This window comes from Leucoraja erinacea, chromosome 1 (assembly GCF_028641065.1).
Source record: "Leucoraja erinacea ecotype New England chromosome 1, Leri_hhj_1, whole genome shotgun sequence".
In the NCBI taxonomy this organism is placed as follows: Eukaryota; Metazoa; Chordata; class Chondrichthyes; order Rajiformes; family Rajidae; genus Leucoraja; species Leucoraja erinaceus.
In genome coordinates, this window is record NC_073377.1 from 89,746,811 (window position 1) to 89,771,146 (window position 24,336).

General features: G+C 42.5%; 1 protein-coding gene across 6 annotated transcripts in view; it reads left to right on the forward strand.

Annotated features, from left to right (window-relative positions):
* The window catches only part of prom1a (prominin 1a), a 142,443-nt gene that overhangs the window by 62,907 nt on the left and 55,200 nt on the right, over nt 1–24,336 (forward strand). For all 6 annotated transcript variants that reach the window (XM_055638723.1, XM_055638747.1, XM_055638740.1 and 3 more), the window contains exons 5-7: nt 2,680–2,885; nt 23,421–23,541; nt 23,625–23,688. In XM_055638723.1, coding sequence (XP_055494698.1) covers nt 2,680–2,885; nt 23,421–23,541; nt 23,625–23,688 — 391 coding nt within the window. The remainder of the gene's footprint in view (nt 1–2,679; nt 2,886–23,420; nt 23,542–23,624; nt 23,689–24,336) is intronic.

A 24,336-nucleotide genomic window follows, 5' to 3' on the forward strand; every position in this document is an offset into this window, starting at 1 on the left:
GTCACAAGAGATCAGGGTTCGGCAACTTACGACCCTCGGGGCCCAATGCGGCCCGTAACCCGAAATCATCTGGCCCGCAGGCGTAATTTTTCCCCCGTAAATATCCGGACTGCAGACGGTACCTCCCGGACCCGGCCGAGGCGCCCAGGTGCGATGACACATGAATGCAAGGAGGCCTGCGCTGGTGGCCACAATGGAAGATGTGCCAAGCAGCGAGCGCCAAGCTCTGGCTGTACTGCATCCTGCGCCGGCAAGGACGCACGCCTTCTGTGTCTGGGCTTCACTGTTGGGATCGGGGTTGTCAATAGGCCGGGGACGAATGAGTGTGAGTATTTGAGCCACTGTCTTCAGGACAGAGCCAAGGCAATGGTCCGTAGGTACGCCATGTTCGTGAGTGCCCGTAATTAGGGGCCAGTGTGTTGGGTGGCATCCTCGAAGGGGCAGGATCTATGTGAACACGTGATTTGATGACTGCCATCCGGGGAGGGATGAGGGTGGGATCCATGTGTACACGTGATAGATGTGGCCCGCCATCTACTCACAGACATGCGTCCTGGCCCCTATACAGAAAGGCTACCGTCCTCTGCAATAGAGGTTGTTGGTAGCAGAATTAGCTCAGGATTCTTCCAATTTCCAGCCCCGCGACGGGATGCTTCATAGTTGCAGGTGAGAGGGAAGGAGGGAGGAGTTACATTTTTGACGAGGTTACTTGACTACTTCCAGATTCAGAGACAGTTTCTTCCATTGTAATCAGGTATGGTCTTTACGCTGACTTTATAGCGAGCAACACAAAGCTTTTCACTGTTCCTGTGAGAATAAACGAAACTAAAATAAGATATTCTTGGGGATAGTCCAGTGAGGCTATATGGGTGGAACAACTCGGAAATAAGAAGGGATGTTTACTTTGATTGGATTGTATTTTAGACTCGCCATTATTCAGTGGGAATTGGATGAGCAAATATATAGGGAAGAACAATAAGAAATGAAGCAATGCATTTAAGGAAAATCAGGCGGGGGTAGGGGGGGGGGGGGCAAGACAAGGACATGAGAATGCTCTGACAGACGAGATAAAGGAAAATCCTATGATTCTACATTTATATTAAGACCTTGTGGGTAAAAGGAGGGAATAAGCCCCTTAAGGATAAACTTGGGGTCCTTGTATCAAGCCCCAGAAGATGGATCAGATGTTAGTAAATACTTATCTGCATTTACTTTGAGAAGGTCAATGAGGGAAAGGAATTGAGGGAAATCAGTATTAATCTGTTGGACCATTAGTCTCCAAGGTCTGACCAAGTATGTCCTCTGCAATTGTAGAAAGCTAGGGAAGAAATTCCTGCCACCCTGGCAGAGATTTTTGATCATATTCTGTCATATGGAGATACTTGAATATTGGGGATTAGCCAATGTTATCACTTTAAGAAGGGCTGTGAGGACAAGTGGGGAACTAAAGGCCATACATCATTAGTCACTGGAGGGGATTCTGACAGGCAAGATCTACCAGTACTTGGATAGGGGATTGATTAGGAATTTTTCAGCATGGCTTTGTGCATAGGAAATCATGTCTCACAAATGTGACAGAGTTTAGATGGGATCACCAAAATGATTAAGGTCAGGGTGGTGGAGGTTGTCATTTTTTGGACAAGCAAGATCTTAAAGTTCTTGTGTTAGGCTAGTCTAGAAGGATAGATCATGAGATGAATGCTAAGCAAGTCCCAATTGGATTCAAAATTGGCTTGGTGGAAGAAGTCAGAGGGTTATAGTGGAGTGTCTTGTTTCCTTAGTTGGGTTGTAGTGTGGAGAGGAGTGTTTTTCTGATTGGAGTCCTGTGACCAGTTGTATGGCACAGGAATCTGTGCTGGGTGCCCTGTTGTTTGTCATCGATTTTTCACAATTTGGTTAACATAATTAATGTGATTAGCATATTTGCAGATGACGCCCAAATTGTAGAAATATACTGATAAGGGGATAAAAAGGTCATTGAGGATAGCTAGGAATGCATAGTTAAGGTTACAATCCAACCATCTGAATGACTGAACGGACTCTAGTTGTCTCTTAAATTTAAGAGACATATGAAAGATATGGTTAAATAAAGATGAGATGCCTATTCGCTGCAATCCTCTAAACTAACAGGAAACTTCATGGGAAGAGACAAAGCACTGGAGTAACTCAATGGGCCAGGCAGCAATTCTGGAAAATGATCAGAGATGAAAAGACGAATAATGTGAGATAAGGAGATATTGTGAAATGCGAGGGGAAAGAATATAGGTGGAAGGCGCGTGGGCAAGGGAAGGGGAACATGGGTGCAAATGGGCACAGGTAAGAGGGAGAATAAACTGGGGTGAGGAGGGGGGGGGGAAAGAGATGGGGAAGGTGTTTGAAGGTTACCTAAAATTGGCGAAATTGATGTTCATGGGTTATTTTCCTCCATTCCTATCTTTGCGTTACACGGCATTGAATAACTGCTATTCTTATTTGTTTATAATGAAGTGCATATTATTTAATATTGGTAACAAGCTTCTTAGACATACTGAATCTAACTGGTTTGTGCTATGCTTTTATTACATACATAATTTTAAGTGTATTCTTCAACTTCCAGCTAAGATGAAGGTTTAAGTGTTCTGTAATTTTTGATGTGACTTCTATCACGATAAACCTGTCAATATTTTCTTTCTGAAACAGATAATCTACTATGAGATTGGTTTCATCATCTGTGCAGCTTTGGGAATTGTGTTTATACTGCTCATGCCTATTTTGGGCCTGTGTTTCTGCATGTGCCGTTGCTGTGACAACTGTGGAGGGGAGCTGCACCAGCGGCAGAAGAAAAATACTGATTGCAGAAGAAGCTGCTTTGCAACATCCTTGCTGCTTGTAACGGTACTCATAACGTAAGTTCAAATGGCAACACCATCTTGCGGAGAATGTTGGTCTTTGCGTTGATGGCACTTGGTTGTTAAGTAGGACACCTAATTGAAGCAGTTGATGCTCTTTCCCCTCTGGTATCAATTTAAGAATAGCACCAGGGGTAGCTGTGCCTTTTAAATCTCCTGTGCTATCTGTTAGATCATGGGCTCAACTACAAAAACCTCTCATTTATTCAATGATTCAGGCTCTCTGCATTCTGGAATAGATAATATCAGATTCATAACCCCAATTGAAAACAAAATCATCCTGGTCTGTGCAATCTTATATTCTCAAATTTGGTGGAATGATGGAAAACATCCTTTTCACATCTTTTTCTATTTTGTCCACTCAGAATCGTGCATGTCTCAATAAGGTTCTTCGACAGACTGAATGATTTGTTCTTCCAAACCGAAGTGAGAATAGGCTTAATCTGGTCACTTCCTCTTCATGGCAACCCATTAAATCCATTGAACTAGTGAATATTCTCTGATCTGATATCAATCCAAGTAAATCCCTCTAAGGAAACCGAACTCTGCATGATTTACCAGGGGTGTAAGGTTGCAGTAAGACATCCCTCCTTTTGCAACTAATTCTCATTGCATGGAAAGACCAATTGCATTGCTTTCAAATTTGCTACAGCAGCATGTTAATCTTGTGCTCAAAGTACAAGCCTCCACGGAGCTTTTTCTAGAATCTAGGCATATTTGGAAGACCCCAATCCGTGGATCTGCTTTTTGCGCAATTACTTAGTTCCAGAGGACTTGATTACTATTGGTGTCATCAATTTAGTTAATATTTTACCTAAATAGGAACTGCAGACGCTGGTTTAAATAGAAGATAGACACAAAATGCTGAAGTAACTCAGTGGGACAGGCAGCATCTCTGGAGAGAAGGAATGGGTAATGTTTTGGGTCGAGACCGTTCTTCAGGCTGATTCGGGTTGAGACCCTTCAGACTGAAAACCTAATTCTGACTGATTAAATAATTCATATTTTAGTTTTTTTTTTCCCATTCCCTCATTGTGTTTTGACTTTTATCCATGAATGCTTTTAGTTTTCTAATTTTTTTTATTAGCTTTACGATGTCCTTCCTATTTCAGTAATGATTTAATTACCGATTTAGAAACTAGAGGTTGATGCTCGATGCTTTGTGCCGGAGCTGCACATTGCTACAATGTGATGTGCAATATCACCTTCCCCCCGGCTAACAATGTACCATTCTACATTTCCTTGGTCATTATCCCCTTTGATCTGTGTTTTCACACCTTATTCTTCCATATTTGTCTCCCTTTCCCCTGACTCTCAGGCTGAAGAAAGGTCTCGACCCAAAACTTCACCCATTCCTTCTCTCCAGAGATGCTGCCTGTCCCGCTGAGTTACTTCAGCATTTTGTGTCTATCTTCAATAGAAAAACTAAAGCTACCCTGAGCAATACAAAAATGTGAAGTGGGAGCAAGAGGAGACCACACAAGCCTGTTGAATCATTCAGATGATCAGATTGTAACCTCAACTACGCATTCCTACCTGTCCTCGGTGACCGTTTCATCCTCTTATAGAAACATAGAAAATAGGTGCAGGAGTAGGCCATTCGGCCCTTCGAGCCTGCACCGCCATTTGATATGATCATGGCTGATCATCCAACTCAGTATCCCATCCCTGCCTTCTCTCCATACCCCCTGATTCCTTTAGCCACAAGGGCCACATCTAACTCCCTCTTAAATATAGCCAATGAACTGGCCTCAACTACCTTCTGTGGCAGAGAATTCCACCGATTGGCAGAGAATTCCACAGATCTTTATCAATATTTTTCTACTCAGATTCTGCTCTTGGATTCTGCTTCTACTGCTCTTTCAGGAAGAGTGTTTCAAAGATTCCAGACCCTCTGAGAAAAAAATATTTCCCCTTCTCTTGGTCTTAAATTAGTGACATGTTCGTAACATTGGCTGTTGATTGTAGATTCTGTCTCCATGTTCACCCTATCAAGTCTACTATGGATCTTTCTTTCAATCAGGCTGCCTCTCATTCTTCTAACTTGCAGTGCTGCCATTTATTTTGAGAGGACTAGAATACAAAACCAGTGGCTTTAGGTGCTGAGCAGACTGCATTTTGAGTTATGAGCAATTGTAAGCCGCATGCCTAGTGAACTTCTCTGAACTGCTTCCATATAAAAGTGACAAGTGTTGTAAATCGGTCACTATGGTCTCACTAGTGCACTATTTAACAAAAGCACAGTCTCCTATTTGGGTATTCAATCCCATTGCAAAGAACACTTTTTTGTTTTTCGCATTTGCTCAGCCTGCATTCCACTCTTTTGCAAATCATGCTCTGGTGGACCCAGATTCCTTTGTATCCCACAGCTTTGCCATCTCTCACCATTTTGGTAATGTATCTTTTTCTGTCAAAATGGACAATTTCTCACTTTTCCATATCATCCTCCATCTGCTAAATCTTTGCCCACTCATTTAATATCCCAACACTTTGAACTATTTGTGTGTTCCTCAGGACTTGTTGTCCTACCAATCTTTGTCTTCAGCAAATTTAGCAACTGCACTTTTGGTGCCTTAATCTGACGTTTATAAGTTGTAAAAGTTGAGGCTGCAGCATTGTACCGTGCCAATCTTTAAAGACCTATTATTGCATACTCCTTTCCTATTAGCTAGCTAATCTTCTACTTTTGCCAACTTGAGCATTTACTTTCCACAAAAACTTGAAGTGGCACCTTATCAAATACCTTCTGGTAAATCGTATGGCATGCACACCAGTTCCCTTTTCACCTCGGTACATGTTGCTTCAAAGAACTCCAATAAATGGATCAAACACCATTCCTTTTCCATGAAACCATGTTGATTTTGCTTGCAGTTTTCCATGAGCCTTGCTCCAGTATCTCTAATAATAGCTTCTAACTGCCTGCAGTTTCCAACTTTTCTTGAACAAAAGAGTTCCATTTATTATTTTTTTCATCTAATGGAACCTTTCCCAGATTTGGAAAATTGAAACTAATGCATCAACTATCTCATCTAACCATGAGATTATTTGAAGGTCCAGAAAGTCCTAGGGATGTTAGCTCCGAGCCATTTCCCTAATAATTTGATTTTTTTTATCATCCCCACAATTCCTTGTCTTCCAATTACTGATTAAGAGCTAATTCTGGGATATTACCTGAATCCTCTCTTGTGAATGCTGATGCAAAATACCTGTAATTCATCATCAGCTCCTTACTTTCCATATTGGCCATTATTGCGATGGTGCTGGAATTTTGTTAGAATTGTACATGGTGTTGGTAAGGCCACACTGGGAGCAGTGTGCACAGTTTTAATCTCCTTAATGTTAAGGATATAGTAGATTTGGAGGCAGTCCAAAGGAGATTTATCAGGCTCGTTTCTGGAATGAAAGAGTTGCCCTATGAAGAGAGGCTAAACTGATTGGGTATACATTGTTTGGAATTTAGAAGATGCAGTGGTGATCTTAATGAAACATACAAGATCCTAAGGGGGTTTGGTGGAGTAGTGATTGAGCTTATTTCACAAGTGGGAGTGTCTCGAATGAAGGGACATGGTTTCAAGATAAGAGGTCGAGCTTTTGAAGTAGAAACTTCTTGCAGATAGTAGTGCATTTCAGCCGCAGTATGTGATGGGGAGCAGATCATTAGATATATTTAAGATGGAGATAGATAAATGTTTGTAAAATTGAGGACTACGAGGAACTGGCACAGAAGAAATGTTGAGGCCAGCATTGATCAGCCTTAAGGGCTGATACAACTCTCTCCAGGGTCCTATTGTTCACTGTTAATGTCCTTCCCTGGTTTGACTTTCCAAAATCCAATATGTCACACTTAGTTGAATTAAAATCAATTGACCAATACTCTAGCAGTTCCCTGGATCCCATGCAATCTGCCCTTCCAGAGCAGCATTCCATATGGAACCTTATCAAAGGCCTTGCTCAAATCCATGCAGAATACATCTATAGCCTTGTCCTCATTAATCTTCTTTGTTGCTTCAAAATTCAATAGCATTTGTAAGAGACAATCTCTCATGTACTTAACCATGCTGACTATCCCAAATCAACCTGTCCTTCCAAATGCATGTATATCTTATCCCTTTATCTCCAGTTACCTTCCTACCATAAATGTCAGGCTCATTGGTCGAGATTCCCAGATTTTTCTTTGTTGCCCTTGGGGGTATAAAATTATCCACCCTGCAGTCATCCAATGCCATGCTGGTGTCTAACGATGATCCATGTATCTCAGCCATGACTCCAGCAATTACGTTTTAGCTTTCCAGAGTCCATAGATATACAGTGCATCCATCCAGATAGTATTCAGACCCCTTCACCTTTTTGCACATTTTGTACATTACAGTCTTATTTTAAAATTGAGTTTTTCCTCATATCATGGCCTACCCCTTATTCTTAAACTGTGACCACTGGTTCTAGACTCCCCCAAAATTGTGAACATTTTTCCTGCATCTAGCCTGTGCAATCCCTTAAGAATTTTATGTTTCTATAAGATCCCCTCTCATCCCTCTAAATTCCACTGAATACAAGCCCAGTCGACCCATTCTTTCCTTGTATGTCAGTCCCGCCATCCCGGGAATTAACCTGGGAGCCTACGCTGCACTCCCTCAATAGCAAGAATGTCCTTCCTCAAATTAGGAAACTAAAACTGCACACAGTACTCCAGTTGTGGTCTCACCAGGGCCCCGTGCAACTGCAGTAGGACCTCCTTGCTCCTAAACTCAAATCCTTTCGCAATGAAGGCCAACATGCCATTAGCTTTCTTCACTGCCTGCTATACCTGCATGCTTACTTTCAGTGACTGATGTACAAGGACACCCAAGGTCTCGTTGAACCTCACCTTTTCCTAATCTAACTCCATTCAGATAATAATCTGCCTTCCTGTTTTCTGTCACCAAAGTGGATAACATCACATTTATCCACATTATTATACTGCAATGGCATGCATCTGCCCACTCACCCAACCTATTCAAGTCATGCAGCCTCAGAGCATCCTCCTCGCAGCTCACCCCGTTGTTGGGCACTTGCACCTGCAACTGGGCCCTTAATTTTCTGACGCAACGGCAGCAGACAGTCAGGGTGGCAGCTGGACATCAAGAACCATCGAAGTGAGCACTGGCTCACCCCAAGGCTGTGTCCTAAGCCCCCTGCTGTTCAGTCTGCTTACTCATGACTGTACTGCCAGACTCAGCAATAATTATATCAATACGTTCGCTGATGACACAACAGTGGTGGGTCTCATCAGCGACAACAATGAGTCGGCATACAGGATGGAGGTGGAGCTGCTTACAGAGTGGTGCAGATCTCACAATCTCATCCTCAATGTGGAAAAGACTAAGGAAATTGTGATTGATTTCAGCAGAGCCATCTCCATCATTAAGGACCCCCTATCACCCATCACACCACATCTTCTCCATTCTGCCATCTGGGAAGAGGTACAGGAGCATCAGCTGCAGAACCAGCAGGATGCTACACAGCTTCTTCCCACGGCAATAAAACTGGTTAATGGACTGTGTCCCCTCCCCATACATCATACACCAACACACCTAACCTCGCCCATACTTTGACAGTTAGACACCTGTCAAAGCAAATCCACTGTCCGATCTGAATGTCTGTTTTTAGCTCAATTTTAAAGTCTATTTTAGATAAGTTAATTTTAAAGTTGTATGTATTTATTCTGTTTTTATGAACTGCACTGATAGGAACTGATTGAGAAACAATTTTTCATTTCCTCTGTGTATGTGAGTACTCAGTGAAAATGACATTAAAGTAAATACTGAATACCCAGCCACCCAGCTTTGTTTCATCCGCAAAGCTGGAGATGTTCTTGGGAACAACTAGTTTATTTAGTTCTGCCTGCCTCTGAAATTAATGTGAAATGTATGGTATGATACTACATGTTTGAATTTTAAGCAGTACAAAACATTCTCAGGGATCGTTTGGACAAAATTATTGCTATGTATGTGTTACTTCCAGCCACTGCAGATCCAGAATTGGTTCAAATCCCAGATACTCTAGTACTATTTCTTCCCTGCCTCTGTCTGAATACTATCATGTGGCAGATTGGTCTCTAGCTCCTTTGTACTTGTGTGCTTCATTAATATGAAACTTGATTTGTTCCCTTTTCCAACACAGTCACACATTCTTAGTATCATGTACTACATGTAAGAATTTACAGTTTCTTCTTTCGACCTAGGGGAATGATGTTTGCTGTCATTGGCATGCTAACTAGTAATTTGCCAATGAGGCTCGATGTTCATACTTAAAAGGTCAAACATGTTTGATTTGCTTAAAGTTAAAATGGGATTAAGGGATTTGGATGTTGACCATTTGGCAAGTATGTGGAATATATTTTAAAAATTGCACTGTTCTTAAATGTTTAAAATCAACCCAGTTATCCCAACTTTATTTTTTGTCTATCCAGTTTGAGTGTACAATTGTTCTGGTTATATGTGAGATTGTTTGGCTGGTTCATGTACCCAACACACCCTTTTCTCTATTGCTTGAGAATGGCCGACATCTAAAAATATATAGGTTTTGCTGTTCTGTGTTTCTTATTAAATTTCTTATTGATATGATGCGTTTCCCGGTTAATATTGGTTATTGTGGGTGTTCTGCAAAACTGAGGTTGCGTTTAACTTGTCGTCAAGTCACTTTTATTTCTATAGCACATTTAAAAAAACAACTCTAGTTGACCAAAGTGCTTTACATTGGTGGAGGTACTAACGTTATACAACAGTGGTTCATAGATTAAGTACATACATATAGCCCTCCCTCAGAGGACGTCAAGAAAGGCTTGAGAGTAAAGATAAGTTTAAAGTCTCGATTTAAAAGAGTCGATGGAGCGGGCAGTTCTGATAGGAAGAGGGATGCTGTTCCACGGTCTAGGAGCTGCACAGTGGTGCACATTGTTATTTGAAGTGATTTCTAAGTATGGAAATTGGATAGGAAATCAGCCTGCATCTGGACACCGTAAGATAAATGAGAGGCCAGACAATGTTTTGTAGCAGTTGTTTCAGGCAGGATGTTGTTCTAAATACTGTACTAGGAGAATGCAATTTAAAGAATAATCAGCTTTTGACCATTTGTAATCTCTCAACAAATACACTATTCCCTGCTAAAGTGTCCCTACCTTCACTGGCTAGTTTTGAATTTTTATGATTGGATGCTTTATTTGACCCTAGCTAGTTTTGAGCAATGGCTTCTCTTCCCATTGACAACAATTTATGCACTCCTATGTTTCAACCTTGTCGTCTTTCTCATCCGTGCTATATTCTACATATATGTAGTCTATTGGATGTGTACCACGATGACACCTCTGTGCACAATCTTTGTCAACTCATCTGCCCATGTGCTGTTTGATGTCTAATTCTAGGCACCATTTAACCCACTGGCCAAACAGTGATGCAATGACCTGACCCAAAGCTGCTGTCATTCCTGGCAGCTGAGTTGAGCTTCTGGCCTGACACTTGCACCTCCACCAACCTCATCTAATGTATTCGCTGTACCAGGTGTTAACTTCTCTACATTGGCTAGACCAAGCGCAAGCTCTTTGATCGTTTCACTGAACAGCTCCGCTCAGTCCGTCTTAACTTACCAGTTGCTTAGCACTTCAATTCTCCCTTCCATTCCCAATCTGTCCTTTCTGTCCTGGGCCTCCTCCATTGTCAGAGTGAGGCCCAGCGCAAATTGGAGGAAAAGCACCTCATATTTTGTTTGGGTAGTTTAAACCCCAACGGTATGAACATTGAATTCTCTAACATCAAATAGCCCTTGCCTTCCCTCTCTATCCCCTCCCCCTTCCCAGTTCTCCCACCAGTTTTGCTGTCTCCGACTAAATTCTATCTTTGTCCCGCCCACTCCTCTGACATCAGTTTGAAGAAGGGTCCCGACCCGAAATGTCACCCATTCCTTCTCTCCAGAGCTGCTGCCTGACCCGCTGAGTTACTCCAGCATTTTGGGTTTACCTTCTGACGTGATATCTTTGATATTACACGCTACTTAATTCCAGCTCAATAAAATGATCTGTCTGGTTCCCTGCCTATCTCAGCACAACTTTCAAAATGTTCAACCTGCTTTTCCACTGGACTCTTGTATTCCACTGTTCCCAAGGCTCCTCTCCCATTCTTCACATTGCAGCTCATCATAAACTGCTTGCTGACAGCATTACTTTTGCCTGTTGTTCCCTATTATTTTTAACCTCTATTTAATTTAAATCTTTTTATTTGAATTTTGAATTTGACAGCAATTTGCATACATACAATGATAACAGACAGTGATAGTCAGGACATAATTGTACAACAGTATGTAAACAACCCTCAAAACTCTTACCCGTACCCACCCGGGGACAAACAACACTCACATATGTACACATCCACACAGATACGATAAGATAAACAAAATGAAAATGAAAAAAAAAAAAAAAGGTGGGGGTGGGGGGGGGGGGGGGTTGAGGGGAGAGCAGCTGCAACAAAACAGAGCAGTGATCGAGGGCACTCAGTCCTCTTCCGAGTTCGGAAACAAGTTAAGAGAGTTAACAAGTTCCAGGAAAGGGTTCCATGTATCTAGGAATGTCTTGGTAGAGCCTTTGAGAGAGAACCTAAGTTTTTCAAGCTTTAGGTTGTAGAGCACCTCCTTGATCCAGCGGGCGTGTGTCGGGGGACAGGTAAGCCTCCAGTTAAGCAAGATCAGTCTCCGGGCTAACAAGGTTGTAAAAGCCAGGACCCGCTTCAACGCAACAGAGAGGTTGGTGTTGGGAGGAATACCAAAAATGGCTGACAGCGGGTTTGGAGGAATAGTCTGGCCGTAGGCTCTGCTTATCAAGTCGAAAGCACTCCTCCAAAAGGCTGCTAGCTTAGGGCAAGACCAAAACATATGACTATGGTTGGCAGGGGATTGATTGCATCTGTTGCAGGTGTCTTTAACAACGGGGTATATTCTAGATAATCTTGCGTTTGTGTAGTGGACTTTGTGAAGGACTTTGCATTGGATTAGGCCATGACGGGCACATATGGAGGAAGAATGGATCAAATCCAAGGCAGAGTCCCATTGCTGGTCTGTTAGTTTCGTATTCAGCTCGCCCTCCCATACAGCTTTTAATGAGGTATGAGGTTTCAATATAACCGACCCTAACAAGTTGTACAAAAAAGAGATGCATTTCATCCGGTTGGGATCTAGAGCTAGGATGGAATTGGTCAGGGTTTCAGGGGGATGATTTGGGAAATGGGGGAATGTCTTCTTCACAAAATCCCTAATCTGGAAAAAACGAAAAAGGTGGGAGTGTGGGAGGCTATAGTCGGACGAAAGCTCCGCAAAAGACGAAAAAATGCCATCTTTGTATAGGTTTAACTATATAGCTCTATTTAAATATCTTACGAAGGCAAGAGATTGCAGGTGCTGAAATCTGGAACCAATCAGCAGGCCGGGTAACAATTGTGGAGGCAAAATGTATATGTCAATGCTTTGGGTGAATATCCAGCATCAGGACTGAGGAAATAATGCCTATTTATAGCAGTTCAGCAGAGGTGTGGGCCAGAGACTGTAAGTGGAATTAGATTGATGTTTGAGGAAGAGATGGTCAGCAATTGGCAGCTAACTTGCTCTTTGTATGTGCATTCATTATCTTATCTCTGATGCCACCTCTTGCCGTAAATGCACACCACAAGGAATCATTTAATCCTCATCTTTCACCTTTTTCTTGTTTCCTCTCCTTGTTTGATGTATATAAGAGAGTTAAAGGGCTTTCTCACGGTGCGACCTGACGCAAGACTTAGTTTAACATCGTGGGAACCTCCTGCGATAACAGTACGGCATTCGTGGACCACCGAGGACCTCGGTGGTGATAACGGCAGGTAGTCGTGTAACTTTGTAAGGTCGGGAGAAAATTCAAACATTTTTGAATTTCTCCAAGAGTGTCTTGAGTACTTTTTGGTGAGCGTTGCAACATTGTATGAACGCAGATGCCAGTGCGATATCCGTGTGATATCCGCAATGGCTCTTGCGGGTACCGTGGGAACTCCTGCGAACGGTAAACCCGGAAGCTTGACAGAGGAGACATAAGGTGAGTAAAAAAAGTGGTCTCAATATCGCCAGTGGACCATGTGTCCATCGAGGACGTCCCACCTAATTGTCATTGTTTGAGAATCTTTTTCACAGTAAGACTTGCAGAGATGCCCCTCAGAAAAGTGCAAAGAAAGGGGTCAAAGAAAGTCAGAAAGTTTTTAGCCATGCAGGTAAATGAGGAGGAGACTCAGCAAGAGAGACGGGTGGAGAGGCAAGAGGAGATGCCAGAGATACCACTGCCTGTGGGCTCCTTGGAGCAGGGAGAGGGTGATCAAGGTGGATTTGAGATTGCCTCCCCAGTAGCTGTTGCCTCCCCAATAGCCTCAGCAGACAATAACATAAAGGGAAGATGGCAGGCCATATAACTTCAACAGGGAACAAGAGGGGGAACTGGTGGAGTGGTACCAATGCAATGAGATTCTCTATGACAAATCCAGAGAGGATTATGGAAATAGGGAGAGAAAGCACAACCTGCTGGAGACGAAGGCTGCGGAGTATCCCGTGTGCTCATGTGAGTATCTATAACAATATATTAGTTTATGTACAGGAGAACAATTTAATGTTATCCATGATTTAAATACATACAATGCTACAGATGTAAAAGTGCTGTTTTTGCAGTTACCTTTAATTTATCTTATATTACAGTGTCAGTCTTCTTCACCAGAGGTCCCAAATTATTCTTGAACTAATTAAAGAGTTCGGGTGAAATTCTGACAAAGTTTTTGAATGCACTTTTATCCTCTTCGCACAGCACATTAAGCAGTTGCTCGTATTGTCCAAATTGAGGTCTCCGTTGAAACGTGGGCTTAACCCAGTGAGACTTCCTCTTAATTCTCTTTTTAATTAATCTCACCCTTCTGCCTTCACGCAAGCGTTTTCGATGCACATGTTGCGCTAATGCATACAGCGTGTCAATGAAAATAACAACCAGCCTGTACTCGAACCAACTTTGTATAGGCATGTCTGCAAATGAGCCAATTCTACGAAAGGAGAATATTTATATAGTGTGTGAAAAAAAAGTGACATCATTTGTGCCACGTGATTAACTACACTACAGTCAACGATGTTCATTCACGATTAACGGGAAAGATCGGGAGACGGACAAGTCACTCGCACAAATGACAGAATTGCCGAGTACCGTGGGAACTCTTTATCTACCCACCGTTATATCGTGCGGAACTCGTGCTGGACCACGACCACTTCACTCTGGTGACATCTTGCGTCAGGTCGCACCGTGAGAACCGGCCATTAGAGATGGCTCTTGGGGACATGGAATCGAGGGATGGGGAGAAAGCAGGGGACTGATTTTGGACGATCAGCCACGATCATATTGAATGGCGGTGCTGGCTCTAAGAGCTGAATGGCCTACTCCTGCACCTGTTTTCTACGTTTCTAGTCTCCTTTAATCTAGTTTATCTTCCTAAATGTAAGTGGTCTCTCTCCTCTCCAGCAAGACTGCATCTCTTTAATTGCAACAACCAAAATGTCCTCAAGACTTCATTTTTGAAATTGGTGTGGAAGAAAGTAAGCCAAGCATTTTGATTTTCATTTAATCAGAAAAATAAAGAAATATTGTACGACCATGGTAAATTTAATGCTTCCTCGGGCAATGGCGAAAGAATAACTTGACAGCAAATCTGAAAGTTAAATGCATTCAGAGCATACGATGCCGGTGCGTTTTCTGTATAAAGAAAAAGTTATTGCTACGGCAAAATAATTTAATACAGAATACATGGGAATTTTAATTCCTCTGAAAGAGCCTTTGTTGTTTTCACATCTCTCTTGTCTTCAATGACCCTTTGTCTGTTCCAGTGGTGCAGATGACCTTGAGAGCCTGTGGATACTGTCGATCCTTGCTTTACAAAATGGGAACAAAGAGGTCTTTCTAAGAATTTAGAATTGATTATGATTTACCTAATTTTAATCTCATCGCTGGAAGCTCATTGAATTAATAGTGCAAGCATTGTATCCACCCGTTTGTACCCAACTATCAGTTTCCCTTTGAGCAGGTTAAATAACATATTATGAAAAGCATATAATTTGATGCTGATCCTTTGGGCATTGAACTGGAAATGGAGCTAAGCTAAGTTCAAAAGCTAAGATAAATGCAACAAGGGTAAAATGTCCTTTATAGAAAAGATGATTATTTTTTCCAGGAATGAGTAACATTTGTATGTTTGACATTGTATCATTTCATGGTCAGATTGGCTGAACCATGGAATTATAATTTAAATTGCAATCATACATTTTACTGCTTGGGAAACCTATTTGAAGGGAAACATGCATTTTGTAAATGACAACATGTTTGGGCAACACATAGATTCAAAGGCATGTGTGTGGTATATGTTTACAGATTGATGCTAAATATTTGTCTACCATGACTAAGGATTTCTCTATTCCCCTATCCCACCACCGAAGTCTTTTGATTTTTTAAAAATGTGGCAGACAGTGGAACAACTGAATATTTCAGCTGTGAAATAAGGGGCAAAGGGAGAGAAAAGCTTGAGGTGTGCATTACTGTTGCCATGGTAATTTATAAACTACTGGAACAAGTTGCTTTGGAGTACTAGAATACAAATACTGTAGTATGAAAAATGCTGATGCTGTCTGAAGGATAAGCTCCATCGGTTTTGCTCGAGCCCAAAGTTGCAATACCCTCATACTTGTAGTCAAATTGGTAATATAATTCATCAGATTAAAACAGCATCTGCAGTTCTTCTCTACATAGTGCAATATGATTGATGTATTTTAAGGAAATTGAGAATATCTAAGGTAGATAATTGAAAATGTATGCTAGAAGTAATATCTGTACACCGCTGAATAAGTGCATACTTTGTTTTGCACCACAAGTGTAGGCCAAGTATATTACTGCTTGTCTCTAGAGGATGAAAGCAGTGCTGTGATCGTTCAGAGCATCTTTGTGTTGTTTGTTGAAGTGCATCACATACCCTCTTGTTCAAAAGCATGAAGGAGTTGTTTATGTGGTGTGGTTGATGTTGCCTTAGAATGTTAATTTTTGGGGGCCAAGGATATGTTAAAATGGATTCTTCGAATGAATAATGCAAATAGAGCTTTGTTCCAAAACGTGAGAAAGTTGTTGAATTGGAACGGCTATTACCACTTCATGTTCAATTCATCCTATTCCTCATCACAATTGCTAGGCTAGATGCACTTGTGAATGCCACCATCTACAGTTGTTTATTAAGCATGGATCGGAGATGAATTGAGCTGTTCGTACCTGCACCCTATTAAATTGGGGTTGTTCATTATGTCAGTCGACTGATCTGGCTGCTAGGATTGAGGTGGTGTTGCAGAATTCTCCAGGGCTACATTGAGGAATGACCAATCGATTAAGATAGACACAAAAAGCTGGAGTAACTCAGCGGGACAGGCAGCATCTCTGGAGAGAAGGAATGGGTGATGTTTCGGATCGAGACCCCTTCTTCAGACTAAGCCAGGTTATTTTCATTTGGCATAAGTAATCCTGGATGCGTTTCAACAATGTACCAATTAAAAAATTATACTTTCAAATGCCACAACTGCGCATCGTTTAGATGGGAGTGGAGGAAGCGAGTGTCACTTTTTTTCCCCAGGACAAGGCATATCCAGGGCATTCATTAGGTGAAGTGGTGAATAGGACAGTTGCATTATCTGAGGCGGAAGTGTTGGTTATGGAATAGTGGGGCGATGTGAGGGGACTTGCTTCTCAAGTTTAGGAAAAAGTAGAGAGGTACATTTTGTGTTCTTTTTCTAGGTCTGCACAAAACTTGAGAGTATTTAATTTACAACAGAAGTCTTTAATGCTTTACCCAATTTTTAGTTTTTATCGACGGTCGTCAGCGTTTTGGATGCGAACGCTATTGCCGTTCTTCCTTGTCGTTCGGCGCCGTTTGTGAGATTACTGCTCCAAGACCAGACGGCGTTGCATCGGCGGCCAGCGAGATCGGCTTTGATGTGTCATAGCGGACCAAACGCGTGTTCTGGGCGAGCATCTCCTTCAACCTGGTGAATACATGGTCACATTCTTTGGACCAGTGCCGTTCGACGTCCTGTTTTCGCAGGCTGCTCAATGGTGCGCACAAAGTCGAAAGTCGGTACGAACTTGCCATAGTAGTTCACCTTTGCCAATGAAGCTTTCAAGCTGCTTCACATTTTCGGGCGTCGGCAATTTCACAATGGCGTCCACTCTTTCTTCCGATGGCTTCAGACCACTTGCTGAGATCACATGTCCGAGATATGTGACCTGTTGTCCATCCTCAACTTCATGCCGTAGTTGTTCAGGTTCTGTTTTAGGTTCTGCAGGTGTTCTTCCTCTGTCCGGCCGGTGACAATTATGTCATCCAGGTAGGCGGCTACGTACGGAATCCCTGCAACCAGATTGTCGACCAGTTTCTGGAAGATGGCCGGTGCCGGTCCAAACGACAATCAGTTGTATGTGAACACAAGCAGGTTTTTTGTCTCGTTGTCCAGTTCCACTTGGAGATATGCGTCGGACATGTCCAATTTCGAGAAGTACTGTCCTCCTTGCAACTTGACGAACAGTTCGTCCACTCATGGTATGGGGTGTTGATCAATGTGCAATTGAGGGTTTACAGTCACTTTGTAGTCGCCACAGATGCGCACCTTGCCGCGAGGCTTCTGAACGACAACTATGGGTGTGGCCCATCTGAATGGTCCACATGGGTGATAATTCCCATTTCTTCAAAACTGCAGAGCTCCTTGTCGATGGCGTCCATCCGACTGAACGGAAGTGGTCTTGGTTTGAGCTTAGGGATGGCATCGTCTTTGAGTATGAGCCGTGCCTTCGTCTTTGTGCAATGTCCGATGCCAAGTGCGATCTGTGGTAGATGACATTGCCATAGTTGATCCATCATAGATCAAGGCGTTCATGTCAAGCTTGAAAGCATGGATCCAATCGATGGCACATCGGGATGTACCTTCTTTACCAACGACGATCAGCGGCAACATCTATGTCATACCATTACAGGAAACGGCGACAGTGCATTTACCTTTCGTGGGAATGGGCTGCCGTCCGTATCCAAAAAGGCGGATGTTGGCCGGTTTCAGATTCTGCGATCCGATCCTCTCCCAGATGTCCTGACCCACTAGCGACACAGCCGCACCTGTGTCCACCTGGAACTGTAGATCGACGTTCAACACCTGCAGCAAAATCCTTGGCTTGTCGGTGATCGTAGACACCCCGAGCACTTCAATAGAAATGATCTCCGCGATTTGGTCGACTGTGTTTTGCGCTTTCTTGTCCTTTCTCAGCTTTCCTACGGATTGACACACTGCCTGGAGATGACCTTTTTGGTAACAGGCATAACAAACGGACGATATACGGCCACTCACGGTGATGATGAGCAGTTGAGCCGCACCGGTAGCAGGGTTTCGATCCTCCCCCTACAGGGAGACGGCCCTTCCGAAACTGTCCCACCTTCTCCGGATTTACTCTGGGTTGATCAAGTGGTTTCTGGCGTTGCGGAATCTGGCGTTGCGGACGAGCCTGACGAACTGTATGCTCCTCCTGACGGAGCTTCGACGCTGTTTCGCCGGCCATTTTGTGCAGTTCTTTACTTAGCAGCTCAGCCATCTTAGCGCACTGCACCACATTCTTCAATGAGGTGTCCGATTCCTTGAGAATCGCCTGCTGGATGAATGCGTGCCTGCAGTCCTTGACCAGTCTATCCCGCAACGCGTCGTCTTGGCATTTTTTACAGCATTGAGCTTTAAAATCACATGCCTTTGCATTGGTGCGAAGTTCGCCAAGAAATTCGGTGATCGATTGCCCTTCCTGTTGCATCGTCCGGTAGAAATTGAGGTGAGCTACGAGGAAATTTTGACTTTCTTCGAAATGCAGCTGCAAAGCTGTTGTGATTTTAACATATGAAACTTCAGTTACTTCTTCTGTAAGTAAATTTTGAAGCAGTGCAAAAGTTTCTGGAGACATTGATGAACACAAGACAGCCTTCTTCCTCTGGCCAGTCGTAATTGCCATACTTCCAAAGTATAACTCAGCGCACATTCAATACAACGACCACCTTTCTCGCTGGGGATCGAATTGTCGAGACATGTTAGTTTGAGTTCTGTTTTTTTTTTTAAATTTAAAAAAGTCTCTTATCTGGGTCTTTGGACGCAAGCTGAAGTATCCCACTCCTGACACCACTTTCGTGTTCTTTTTCTAGGTCTGCACAAAACTTGAGAGTCTTTAATTTACAACAGAAGTTTTTAATGCTTTACCCAATGCTGGCAGCAAGACTACTCAAAATGGCTGCAACCACACACACTGTCTACAGGCAGGATAAACTATATACAAAACATCTCTGTTCTGTGCAGCTCCACCTGCTGCACGGGAGGAGCAACGGTTCCACCCACCCCACAGTCCACCAAATATCACAGTACACGTCATATTTCTGTTTAAAAACACGCATATCAGGATTAAGGGGATTTAGTATAATCTTTTCTTGCTTCCATTGAGCACCATTTGGTAAAACTAGCAAAATACTTCACTAACAGTGACCTAGTTTGGTTTTGTGTGTGTGCATTAAGCTACAGGCATGCAACATTTAAACCCATTGGCTATCACTGAACTACTTCAATCTGCTGAAATGATTAGTTTAGGAAACATTAATACTGAATTCAGAAGTGCATTTTTATTATATTTTACAGCTTTCTTAATTACTCGTGGAAATATCAGTTATTAGAAAAAATGCTGATGTATGTATATCTACCAATTAGTAGCAGTTATTTTGAGGTGAGCCAAGTGTAATGTATCCAGCTGTTAATCTGGCTTGCAGTCTGGAATGAGGAGGATGAAAAGAGCATTAAAGGGAATATAATGAATGAGCAAATCTGACTGGTAGAATATAATATGGAAAAATTATATCCATTATTGAAAGGCAGAATACAAGAATAAAGACATTTATTTGCTCCTGGGTTATACGGCACTAAACCAGCAAATCTCCATGCCCTAGAGAAGATGGTGGGGAACTGCCTCCATGAAATGCTGCAGGCCATGAAGTGTGGGTACCCGTGATGATATAAGGGAGGGAGGTCAGGATTTTGACCCAGTGGTGAGGAAACCATGTTATATTTCCAAATCAGGATGGTGTGTGGCTTGGAGGGCAGCTTTGAATTGGTGGTGTTCCCATGCTTTTGCTTCCTTTATCCTAGCTGGAAGAAATTGTCGGTTTGGAAGATCTTCTCCAAAGAGTTTTGCTGAGTTTCCACAGTGCATTCTGTAGTCGGTGCCAATTGCTGATTCTGTGCGTTGGTGGAGTGAGGGAATGTGTCTATTGAGCGGATTACTATGTCTTGTTTGATCATGGCTTCCTGAGTGGTGTTGAAGCTGCAATCATCCAAATAAGTAGTGAGTATTCTATCAGTCTCCTGACTTGAACCTGATAGATGGTGGACAGACTTTGGGGAAATGTGAAGTGAACTATTTGCTGCAGGATTCCTAGACTCTGACCAATAGCCACATAGTGTAAATTTGGGATGACCTCTATGATATTGATAGTGGGAGAATTTAGTGTTGTCAATGGCGTTGAATGCATTGGGTTATAGCTATTATTTTTCCTGATGGCTAGGGCCATTGCCAGACACTTGTGTGGTGTGTCTGTTCCTTGCCACCTAACAGCCCAAGGCTGGATATTATCCAGGTCTTGATGCATTTAGTTGTGAATTTCTCTATTATCTGAGTAGTCATGAATAGTGCTGAGCATTGTGCAATCATAAGAAAACAGCCCTACCTCTGAGCTAACAATTGAAAGAAGGCCTTTAAAGATGATTGGGCCTAACAGCCATGAGGACCTCCTGCTGAGTTAATTATCCAAGGCAGAGGATGGCTTCCAACCACCGCAACCATCTCTGTTTGTGCTAGGTATGATTCCAGCCAACAGAGGGTTTTGCCCATTTGTATCTTTTTGAAGCAGCTAGTTTCCTTTATGATGGGAGATCGATACCTGTGGGAGCAGTAGAATGTTTTCTACTCTCTGTAGCCTCCTTTAGTCTTGGGTGTTCGAGCTGATCAGTTATCTCTACCATACCGAGAGTATTTGGCATCATCCTGAATTTTTTCCATCTTCTAATGAAGTGAAGATGTTGCTAAACTTTCTTTGTGTGCTAGGCCCATGTTGGATCCTCAGAGAGAAGCATATCCTGGAGCTTAACTGTTGACACTTTCCATTGCCACCCTGTTGATGAAGACTGGTTCATGGATTGACAGTCATCAATATTATTGGTGGAATGGTGTTATGACATTGCTTTTACCTCATCCCATGCCTTTAGACATTTGTTTGTCTTATGGAAGATTGCCATCTATGTTGGGCACCACTGGAATTTGCTGAGATGCACCATCTATGTGGCACTTATGGCTGCAGATACTTGCAAATGCTTCAGCTTTCTCTTTTGCACTGATTGCTGAGGTCTCTCCCCCCCCCCCCCCCCCCCCCCATCCCCCCACCCCACTAAGAATAGTGCAATATATGGAGCCTGCTCCTGCAGCAAGTTATTTAATTGTCCAGAATTAAACAATGGTAGACCAGGGGACATGCTGGGCTATGAGGTTGCCAATTTTAGTTGAATGCAATTTTGTTGCTGATGGCCCACGTTGCTTCAGAGATGCCTAGTCCCGAGTTGCATACAGACCTTATGGGGATTAGATCTTGTTTTCAGTGAAAATACGTTTCATGTTGCAAGGTACTACCACCATGCTGAATAGAACTATTTGCAGCCTCCCCGTTCCGCATGGTGGTGGTGGCTTTCCATACGAATGTATTTTCAATGAAGACAGGATTTCATCTCCATAAAGTGTGTGGGGTCACTCCTACTGATACTGGCATGGACAGATTCATCTGAGGTGAGTAGTTATGTGAAGAAAAGATCAAATGGGCTTTTCCCCTCCACCTACCGCAGTGGCAATATATCTTGGCCCTTGGTCAGTTGTTCTACTGAGCCACTGGGGATGGATGTTTGGTCCTCCGCTCCTAGAGAACGTTCTGTGCATTTGCTGTCTCCGTGCTTCTTCCAGGTGATTAATGGAAGGAATGTTCTGATTGTTTACCCTATCTATGCCGCTTACAATTTTATGTATTTCTATTAGGTCTTCCTTTAGCTTCCAATGCTTCAGAGAAGACAATTCAAGTGTGTCCAACCTCTCCTTATAGTTAATATCCTTTAATCCAGGCAGCATCCTGGTGAATTTCTTCTACACCTTCCCCAAAGCCTCTATCCTTCTTGACATGGGGTGACAACTGCACAGTATTCCAAATGCAGCCTAATCAAAGTCCTATAAAGACGCAATATGACTTCCTGACTATCGTGCTCAATGGCCGTACCGATTTAAGGCAAGCGTACCATGCACTGCCTTTACCACTCTTACCTAGTGTGAAGAAGGTCCAGGCAGGAAATGTCATATTTTCTTCTCTTCATTTAACATGTTCATTAAATGGTAGGCGTAAAACAAACTATTTCTGTTTCATGGAAGGGAATAGCATGTGGATGTATGTTACTCCTGATAGGGTACGGCCGTGACATCTGGTCTATAACGTAGCAATGTGGCTGATTACATTAGTTTTGGGCTAGAAAGCTAGTTCCCTTGGGGTGACAGCTGTAGGGATGCTGCAGCATTCGTGCTGCTTGTTTGTCGAGATTGTCACATGAGCGAGGACTGCATTTTCTGCGTGATGGTCCAATGCTTGTTGTTTTCTGTGATGTGTCAATGTTGAATCTCTTCAGGGATATCCTGAGAGTCTTTGAATCTCTTGTTCTGCCCATCGTGTGCTTGTTTGTCAGCTCTCCTTAAACTAGCTGCTTTGTTATTTTGTCTTCTGACATGTCCTTGGCACCTGATCTGTGATACTTTTAGCAATTTGTAAATTCTGGGGAGGTTTGTTTGGGACAGAATCTGTGTCAGGAATCTTGTCTTGCCACTTGATATGAAGTATTCTGCACAGACGGAGCGTTTGGCATGTCGGCTGCACACGGTCTATGTCTCTGGCGATGTGGAAATGACAACAGCACGGTACACCTTGGACTTTCGGCTGATTTCTCTTCTTCCCCATGATTTTCAGTTCCAAATGCAGAGCTGGCTTGTGCTATCCTCTTGTTAACACATAATCACACTTTGGACACGAGTCAAATTACCCATGCTTTTCAAATAGCGGAATTTTGCTGCTAATTAATGTTTTAAAATTCCTCCTGTTTTTTGGAATGCTAATTGGTTTAAAAAGCTTCAAAATAATATAGGAGTGAATAAATATCTGTTCCTGCAATGTAATTTACATTCTAATCACTGTAATTCATGTTGATAAACTTAGAAAACATCATTCAACACATTTTGTCACATTGGTAATTTATGCATATAATTGATTTTGGCATCATAAACTCTGGATACACATAGCCATTTGCATATTTTAAAATCATGTTTTTGTATATTTATAATAGGGCAGGGACCCTGTGCATGTTTGCAGCAAATCAAAACCTTACCAACCAAATTAAAGGTGTTAAGAAGCTGGTCAACAACAACTTCCAGGATCTACACACTTTGCTCGATCAAGCACCAACAGTAAGAAATATTTTGGCTGAATAGAGAAGGAAGATTTAAAATGTAGTGAACTTCAGCAAATGTTTTTTTTTTTTTTCTTTCAGCAAATAAAATATATCATACATCAATATGACACAACCAAGAACAGAGCATTCTCTGATCTTAACAGTAAGTAATCCTTTTTTAGTTTACTTTAAATGATCTTGTGTTTATTGGCTATTGCAATGAGCTGTGACAGCTGGGCAAGGTGCTTCACAAGAAGACATAAGAGACTGAATGCTGTAATCTGGAGCAAATAATGCTGCTGGTGGACCAGTAGTAACCTGGCAGCACATACGGAGGGAGAGGGATAGCAGGTGTTTCAAGTCACACTGTGGACATTCTTCTACCTCCATAGATGCTGCTTGACATGCCGGGTTTCTCCAGCAGTTTAATCTGCATACTGAGGAAAATGTATTTGTTTCCAGTAATTTATGGTTGCTGCAACTGTCCGTGCCGCAGAAGAGGAAAGTAGCCAAGAAATGTACTAAATTGTCAAAGGTATTTCTGGGTGGAACTGGTCAGTTGGGGGAATGATGGGTGGATGGAAAAAGGTAGGGAAGAGTAACACATCCAGGTAACTGGGTTGGGGGGAGAGGGAAGGTGAACAAAGGGAGTGGGAAGGTAAATGGAAGATGGACACAGGGTGTAAGTTACTAGAAATTGGAAAATATAATGTTCATATTATTTAGGTTGTGGGCTACCCAAGTGGAAAATGAGGTTATTTTGTGAGTTTGCTTTTGGCTTCAACACTGCAGAAAAGAAGATGAGGACAGA